Source organism: Barbus barbus, assembly GCF_936440315.1.
Source record: "Barbus barbus genome assembly, chromosome: 16".
NCBI lineage: Eukaryota > Metazoa > Chordata > Actinopteri > Cypriniformes > Cyprinidae > Barbus > Barbus barbus.
In genome coordinates this window covers 31,018,656-31,028,655 of record NC_136744.1, presented here as the reverse complement: position 1 = coordinate 31,028,655, position 10,000 = coordinate 31,018,656, and the positions used below count along the sequence as shown (strand labels likewise).

Here is a 10,000-nt window from a genome sequence, read left to right as displayed (position 1 = left end):
TGAGATAAAGCCGCTCGCTCACACACACAGAGAGAGAGAGAGAGAGAGACTCGAACCAATCTCATTTCACACTCACTTTATACACATCTCTCTGTCTCTATCGCTCTCTCTGTCTGTCTGAGCTGTTATTTTTTTAACCCTTTGGTTCTCTTCAGTCATTTTTCGCTGAATTTTTTTTATTTTAAAATAATTTTTTTAGTGCTGGACAACGATTAATCGCATGCAGAATAAAAGTTTTTGTGTACATAATATATGTTTGTACTGTGTATATTTATTATGTATATATAAATACACACACATGCATGTATATATTTAAGAAAAATGTTATGTTTATATATTAAATATGAAGAGTTCATTTGCAAAAACCGATAAACGGCACTTAAAAAAAAGAAAAGATTGCCGTGCATTATTCTCCACATATAGCGCGATCTGAACCCTAAACACGTTTTGTCAAAAGAGCCGGTATTGTCCACTTTCAAGGCATCATGAGTTCATATTTTACTGCAGAAGCCGAGTTGTTGTTTTTGAACAGAAGCCGATAAGTCCATTTTAGCGAATCAGCGCGCTGTATTCAGGTCAGGTGACAAGGCTACTTTCACTTTGAAAGACGTGCTAGCTGAGAGGAGTTTCATCAAAGCTGACTAAAAGTGATCGAGGATGGATAATTCTGACGAACTTGATGAACCTGTGATATCTTCTTCAGGGCGAAAAAGGAAAATAAAAGCTTAAACGTTTTCATGGATCCTTGCAAAAGCAGCGCGTTACAATAGCTCTGTGTATTGTGTGTAATCACATCCATAATCTATGATCACAACAACATCAACATTTGTCAGGCATGTGTCTTTATTTATATATATATATATATATATATATATATATATATATATATATATATATATATATATATATATATATATATATATATATATATATATATAATATACACAGTACACACATATATGAACACAAACTTATTTTGAATGTGAATAATCGTGATTAATCGTTTATATATATGTGTGTGTGTGTGTGTGTGTATCAGTATTTTACTTTAAACGCTTCTACAGAATAACTGTCCAAAAGGTCTGATGGAGCTGAAGACATGAGATATATTGATCTTCATGAGTGCATGTGTATCAGATCCCATCATCATCTCTGTGTTGGAGCTGATGTGAAGTGGATCTAGAGTCTGTGCTGTGAGTTTGAGTGCCAGTGACGCGTCAGAGATGTAAAAGTGTGTGTTTTATGATCACGGAGAGGCTTCTCTTTTACAGGGCTATAAATACATTGTTATTAGGTGTTGGGAGTGAGCTGAGATTTATCCCAACGATTAGCCGGCCCAGCATCCTCCTTCCATTAATCCACACACACACACACACACACACACACACACTCGTCCAGCTCGGCCTAATTCTTCATCACTTGCTCAAGTAAATTATTTGCTATGGAGAGTTAATTATCCCTCATTTAAGGTGCATTTTTTAAGACATTGCTGAGACCTGCAGGTGCGTGAATCTTGAGTACTGGACTTAATTAATAATCATGAATCCTGCTGAGTGTAAGAGCCACCAGATCAAATCAGCAGATAAAACCCTCACCAGTGGATGAGTGACACCAGCGGGTCAGCTGTCAATCATCCGTCGCTCACTCGTCCACTAGGTGGGGCTCCTGCACTGATGATCAGCAGTGACCGAGTGCGTCTCAATCTCTCCACAGGATCACGGATCAGCGCTTCGAGCGACTGCCCTACTTCATCTTCGGCGACTTCAACTTCAGGTTGGACTCCAAGCAGGTCATTGAGGTCAGTCAAACGCTCTCAGTGTGTCAAAAACACTCACGGTCTGGCCGTGTTCATAATAATACTGCGTGTGCTGTTGCTGAACTTTACTGCATAGAATACTTGTGTGACCTGATGCCTTTGCTTTAATGTGCAGCAGAACACACTGCTTGAGTGCCTTACAGTAAGGCTTACTATCTATCTATCTCTATCTCTCTATATATACACATGTATGTGTGTGTGTATATATGCATGTGTGTGTATATATATATTCACACATACATATATAATTAAATCTTTATTATAAATGGTAACATTTCCCACAATGTATTTCCAATGCAATATGTAGTAAATAATCTATTAATAATTTAGATATTAATAAAAATATGTTACAGTATAAATATATAATGCAATTGTATATTTAATCATTATTTTAAAATACTATTTCAGTGAAGTATTCACTACTTCCCTAAAAAAAACATTTTACTTCAGCTAGTTGTTAAGGCAACATGTCTTATTTGTGTTTAGCTTAACAAAAAAAACAAAAAAAAACTTAAATTAAAGTGAAAACTAAAACTGCAAAAAGTGAAATCAGAAAATATAAAAATACAATAAATGCACAGATGCAGCTCTAGACGCTGTATCCCATAATGCATTGTGCTTGACTTGACCTTCCACTTTCAGAGTGAGGAATGAACCAGATGAAATACGAAACGAAAGCGTTTTTAACATCATCTTTACTAATCATTTACTCAGACTGATAAAGTAACAGCGTTAAGACATTTGCACACAGAATTGGTCTTAAAATGCAAAATAACAGAATTAAAATGCAGGAAAACTCAACTTTTATAGCGTCATGTGTTTCTGTGAAGGGCCTCGCTTGTGTTTAAAGGCGTCATTAGCACACAATGAGTGTGAGAAAAGCCTCCTCACATAACAATGCTGTTGGAGGGCCGTTCAGCAAACACAGCTGGGCCCCTGAGGACCCCAATGAGTCGTATATGTGATGGCTCATTGTTCTCAATCAGGTCCTGTGTTTAGCAGGAAGGAGGCGTTGTTGAATTGCTGCTTGAGCTGTAACGATGCATGACGGATTTATTCAGACATTTAACATTCAGCACATCATAGTTTGATTAGTGCGTAAATGTAGCTGATATTACCCACAATCCTTTGTGCAGCAGAAGAGTTTGTTACTGTTGTTTTCTCCATCCATTCATCCATCAGGTTAATGGTTTTTATTAGTTGTCATAAACAAGGTCACAACTTTTTATTTGATGCAGATATGAGTCGATGTGTCGTATTTTATAGAAGGCACATCTTGATTTGTTACACTGTAGAAATGAAAATGAAATGACAAGCTGAATTTGAACAGGAAAAGGGAACTTTAAATATTTATGTTTGTGAAATTACGTATTTCTCTGCACTTAAATGAGATCGGAGCGTGTGATTGTGTTTTAGGTAATGCACTGTCTTGCAAAAATCAAACCTTTTGAAATACAAAGTAATTATATATATATATATATATATATATATATATATATATATATATATATATATATATATATATATGCAGATCAAATTCAGCTTTGAACACAGAAATAAATTACATTTTAACAGATATTCACATGGAAAACAGCTATTTTAAACTAATAATATTTCATAATTTTATGCTGCAGTTTTGCTGTATTTTGGATCAAATAAGTGCAGCCTTGATGAGCAGAAGAAACTTCTTTAAAAAAAAAAAAAAAAAAAACATTAAAAAAAAATTCAACTTTCCAATATAAAACTTTTGAACGGTGTCACACACACACACACACACACACACTATATTTATTAGAGATATGACTCTTTTTGCAGTGTTTTTTCTGGCCTTCAGGTTAATTTAAGGCTGATGTCTAATATACTTCTCTTCTCCTGGATTAACTGTTTTACTTCAATAAAGTTTTCATCAGTAAAATGCACTTTGAGCTGCATGTAAATTATAGTTTAAGTTTAACAGGGTTAGAAAGCCTTTTCCCCCGGTCACTTACAATCTGGCTTTATATGCTGCTCATGATGGAAACACTGAAGTACAATTCATTACCTGCAGGAGGATCATTGAGATGCTGACGTGTGTGTAACCTCTGAACACACACACACACACACAGACTCTGCACTAGTAAAGCTGGTTTATGTGGGTTGTTTCACCTGTTTCTCACAAGCAGCCGTCGCTCTGATGTCATCACCAGCCAGAGCTCGTTAAAATAGATCCGCCACTCGTATAGACGTCTGATTTAGAGATTTGTGATGTGTGTGTATTTGTGCAGCAGTGATGGTGTAAAGCACATAAACAAGATAGTTTGTGTGTGTGTGTGTGTTGGTCTGGCAGTGAGGAACTAGTTCAACACTTTAATGTCAATTAACGTCAGCCACACAATTAGTGTTGGGTCCGAGCTCGACTCTGATTGCGTCGCTGTATTGATCCCCCCCCCCCCCCCCCCCCTGCAGTTTAACTAGAGATTGATTTACACTAGTGCACACTAATTCACAGCAGTTTATTCAAGCGCTCGCTAATGATTGTGCTTCTGCTTGTGCACCAGATTTAATAATGCAAATATCTAAATATCCTTACAAGAAGAAAACATACTATATTTATTTATAAATGTATACTTCCATAAAGGTATTTTATACTTAAATGTCTATGTCTCGTATGAATGTCTTTTAATTATAAATAGTTACAGTATCTCTGACTACATACTAGTAAAAATATATACTTGGAAATGCTATATACACTATTATACTTTAAGTATTATACTGTACTTAAAAATAGTTTGTTTATTCATTTCATAATTTAAGACATTTATACTTTAGTACTTTATATATTTACTTATACTTTTTCCATAAAAATATATATACACATATTTATACATACTATATACATATTTTTGTATATGGTTTCATTTTTAAATATATAAATCAATATATAGTTACATTATCTTTGTAATTTATATATTTATAGTTTAACTGTATAACATTTATACACATCCTATACTAAAAGTATAAATCAAATGGGTGTTTTGTTAGTATTTTGCAGTGTATGTTCTTTTGATGAGGCTGAATTGAAAGTTAAAGAGTGTCAGGATTCCTGTTTTAATGTGTCTTATTGAACTAATGAGAGAAAACGCAGGTATGAGGATATGATGAATCCGTACCTCAGGGCTCTGTTGGTAGTGAATCAGTTTGTGTAGTGACAGCGGCGCGGCCGTGTGCCTGGACTCCAGTATATTTAAAATCCCTCCTAATTAAACTTAATAGAATGTAAATTTAATTTGTGGGAAAATAGCGGCCGTTCCAATCTCAGGATTGATAGGGGCCGACGGGCAGGTTAATTACTGACTTGATCTACTGAGCTCGTGACATAACTTGTGCTGCGTTTAATTGGAGTGTATTGGCTGGTTGGAGGCTCCGGCGCCCCCTATCTGCAGCGCATGCAAACATCAATCTCTCCTTCTTTTGTCCTCTGTCTTTCTGAGGGCCGAGCAGCATGAAATTAAAGGTGGGGCCTCACTGTACATGACTGATGTAAACTACTCATTAATGGGCAGTCAGAGGCTCATAAAACTCATAACACACACACCGTGAACACACACAGCAGTGAACACACACACAGCAGTGAACACACACACAGCAGTGAACACACACCGTGAACACACACACAGCAGTGAACACACACACACACACCGTGAACACACACACAGCAGTGAACACACACACAGCAGTGAACACACACACAGCAGTGAACACACAAACACACACCGTGAACACACACACAGCAGTGAACACACACCGTGAACACACACACAGCAGTGAACACACACACACAGCAGTGAACACACACACACCGTGAACACACACCCGGAGCAGTGGGCAGCCATGCTGCGGTGCCCGGGGAGCAGTTGTGGGTTCGGTGCCTTGCTCAAGGGCACCTCAGTCGTGGTATTGAGGGTGGAGAGAGCGCTGGACATTCACTCCCCCCACCTACAATCCCTGCCGGACCTGAGACTCGAACCCACAATCCGACTCTCTAACCATCAGGCCATGACTTCCCACCGTTGTTACATGTTACGTTATGTTACATTTTGTGTTGCGTTTTGTTATGTTACGTTATGTTTTGTGTTATCCTATGTTATGTCATGTTACTTTGTTACATGTTATGTTATGTTATTACGTTGTTACATTTTGTTATGTTGCGTTCTGATTTGTTGTTACGTTATGTTTTGTGTTATCCTATGTTATGTTTCCTCATGTTCTGTTTTGTTACGTTATGTCATTACGTTATGTTATGTTTCATTGGCCCAGTTTCATAGACGGGGCTTAACTTAAGCCAGGACTAGGCCTTAGTTAAATTAAGATATTTAAGCAGCTTTTATAAAAATGCCTTCGAAGAAAACATTACAGGTGTGCGTCTTGAGACAGAACAATGGCACTGGCGTATTTTAAGATCTGTCAGAGCCAGATAGTTTCAGTTGAGACCGCTCACACATGCATTTTAGTCTGGGACTAACCTGAAGCCTGGTCTGTGAAACCGAGGGATTATGTTTTGTTACATTGTTATGATTTGTTCTGTAAAGCTGACATCCTGTTATGCTTTGTTTTTGTTATGTGTTTGTTTTATTATGTTACATTTTGTTACATTACGCTTTGTGTTATGATTTTGTTTTGATTTTCATTATTGTTATGATTTGTTCTGTAAAGCTTATGTGTTGTTCTGTTCTGTTTTTTTAAGTAAACATGATAAAGACAGTTCTTTACATCTTTTATCTGTGTATTGTTGAGTGTGTGTGTGTGTGTGTGTGTGTGTGTGTGTGTGTGTGTGTGTGTGTGCGCGCTGGCTTGTGTGTTTGTCCATATGCGCTTGTGTACATGCACACATGGCAGAATCTGTGGTGGATAGAGACCTCACAGCCGTCTGTGTGTGTGTGTGTGTGTGTTAATTCATTCTTACACAATAAAGCTCCATTTCATACAGTGTTTGTGCATTTGGCCCATCATAAATCAAAGGCGGCAGTGGCATTAAGTACACACTACATTAGTCAGGCTAATTAATTTTGGGACACATCCATCCATTAGTCAGTGGTCCTGCGTTTCATGGGACAGATAGAGAGACCCTGACGGCCGCTGTCAAACCAACCATGAAAATACACACGCACAAGTGTATCTTCACACACAGGCAAACACATCTGCGTGTTTACACACATCTGATCTCCATCCAACAGCGCCACACAATACACTCACACACCTGCTGCTGGAATCACTCTTTTGTAATGAAATGTAGCCAACTGACTGAATGATATAAACAATATAAACTGATGAAAATAATATACTGCAGCGGAGAGAATATCACAAACACTGAAGTAGATGGATGGATAAATAGATGAAAAGGTGGATGGATGGATGGATGGATAAATGGATGAAAAGATAGGTGAATGGACTAATGGATGTATAGATGGAAAGATGGGTGGATGGACGGACTGATAACTGGATGGATAGACAGATGGAATTATAGGTGGGTGGGTGGGTGGATGGATGGATAAATGGATGAAAAGATTGGTGGATGTATGGATGGACTGGTGGATGGATAGATGGGTGGGTGGATAGAGGGAAAGATGGATGGATAGATGGAAAGGTGGATGATGAATGGATAAATGGATGAAAAGATAGGTGGATGGACTAATGAATGGATAGATGGAAAGATGGGTGGATGCACGGATTGATAACTGGATGGATAGACAGATGGAATTATAGGTGGGTGGGTGGGTGGATGGATGGATAAATGGATGAAAAGATTGGTGGATGTATGGATGGACTGATGGATGGAACAATAGGTGGATGGATAGATGGGTGGGTGGATAGATGGAAAGATGGATGGAAAGATGGATGATGAATGGATAAATGGATGAAAAGATAGGTGGATGATGGATGGAAATATGGATGAATGAAAAGTTAGGTGGATGTAAGATTGAATGAATGGATGGAAAATTGATGAAAAGATAGGTGGATGGATCGACGGACGGATAAATGGATGAAAAGATGGCTGGATGGATGGACTGGTGGATGGAAGGCTAGATGGAAGGATAGATATGGATGGACTCAAATAACTGGATGGATGAAGAGACGGATGGATGAGAGTAGTTGTAGTGGTTTGTTTGTGAGGGCGTTTGTTGCGGTGTGTGTGAGATCTGGTTTTCTGTGGTGGTTTGTGCTGTAGTTGATAAGGAAGAGTTGCGTAACGATGTGTTCATTCTCAGCACAATGCTGCTCATCGTTCAGCGTTTGCTCCAGATAAACCCACATGATCTCTGATCTCTGTCCCTCCGCGTGTTTTTAACAGCGCTAACAAAGAGCGTCACACATCACGGCCGAGCGACGTGCCTTTAATCAGAGCCTAATTAAAACAGAGAATGAAGAACAGCCCCAGGCTGTTCCTCTCACAGCCTCATTAACAACAGGCCGTTTGAGCGCGCTCCGTGCGGCGTGGCGAGGGCTTCGCCTGGCACAGAGAGCCTTACGCCATCATGACTCCATTCAGAGTCCTTCTGCTGCTCTTCACACGCACACATCTACAGCTTCCTCATAAACAAACCTTTAATAGCAAATCATTTTTACTACTTATTTTTTCTCTCTTCTTTTTAAGCACCAACATTTTGTTTATTTATTTTATTTTTATATTTTTTATATTGTATTGTTTATTTTTATTTTATTTTATTTTTATATTTTTTATATTGTATTGTTTATTTTTATTTTATTTTATTTTTATATTTTTTATATTGTATTGTTTATTTTTATTTTATTTTTATATTTTTTATATTGTATTGTTTACTTTAATTTTATTTTATTTTTGTATTTTTTTATATTGTATTGTTTATTTTTATTTTATTTTATTTTTATATTTTTTATATTGTATTGTTTATTTTTATTTTATATTAGTTTATTATTTTACTTTTTATCTTATTTTTATTCTATTTTTATTTTATTCAAATTTTTTATGTTATGTAAGCTTTTTAGTTATTTTATATATATTTGGTTTAGTTTTTAAAAAATTCATTTGTTTTACTTATCATATTCTTTATGCTATTTTCATTTGTGTATTATATAATATTTTATATTTATTTTAGTTTATTTAACTTTATCTTATATTATTTTGTTCCTCTTCTGTATTATAAAAATCTTTAATTATATTATTTCTATATATTTAAAAATATATATATTTTAGTATAGTTTATTTTACTTTGTATTTTATTTACAGTTTAGTTTACTTAAAATTTTTATATATTTATTTTATTCAGTTTGTATGATTTATATTGCATTTTATTCAATTATATTTTTATTTTATTACATTTTTATTATTATTATTTTTTTTAAGTTTAGCTTATTTTTTATATTTTTATTTAATTACACTTTATTTTATTTTACTTAAATATTTTTATTTTTTCATTTGTTTTCATTGTTCTTCTGTGTGTTTGATTTTGGCTCCATTATATATTTGAACGGTTCATTATGTTTAGCTGCGTTACATTATCACTGAGTTTTGTTTGCAGGGGTTTTATGCTGTTGTGACGTGTAGCTGCATCAGAGTTGTTGCGATCAGGCCTTTATCTCAGGTTTTTCTCACACATTAATCTCAAGGTCTGATCCTGCGGGATTGTCCGTTGCGTGTCAGCGCTGGCATTTGGGCTCCTCTCACTGACTGACATTAAACACAAGCGTCCCGCCGCTCGCCGTCATATTTAAGAGAGCCATTAAGTGGCACATTGAGGATTCATGGCCTCTCGTCTTGAACTCCTCCTGTGATTTATCTGCTGTATCGGCTTTTGTTTGAGCGCAGGATGAAACCAGTGACTGCTCCAGCATCTGTGTGTGTCATCATGTGCTGTAATATATACAGAAATGCATCCGTCTGTGCTGGGTTTTAGTTGTTGTCTACAGTATTTAAACCTATTAGACAGACGTGCTGTTTTTATAAGCTGTAACGTATAATCAGATGTTCATTCAGTTATAAAAGCATTTCCAGGTCAAAACCGAGATTAAGACACTTCAATGCCTTTATTATCACTATAGGCTATATTTACAGTATTTATAGTATTTACATCCATGTTTTTATAGTTAACTAAAACTGAAACTAAAATTTAAAACATGAAAGAAAAACATTTGTTACCCAAAATAAAATAATAATAAAAAAAAAATTGT

At 36.0% G+C, this 10,000-nt stretch overlaps 1 protein-coding gene across 3 annotated transcripts in view; it reads left to right on the top strand.

Annotated features, from left to right (window-relative positions):
- The window catches only part of LOC306882778 (inositol polyphosphate-5-phosphatase A-like), a 154,944-nt gene that overhangs the window by 101,746 nt on the left and 43,198 nt on the right, over positions 1 to 10,000 (top strand). For all 3 annotated transcript variants that reach the window (XM_079437659.1, XM_079437660.1, XM_079437661.1), the window contains exon 9: positions 1,714 to 1,798. In XM_079437659.1, coding sequence (XP_079293785.1) covers positions 1,714 to 1,798 — 85 coding nt within the window. The remainder of the gene's footprint in view (positions 1 to 1,713; positions 1,799 to 10,000) is intronic.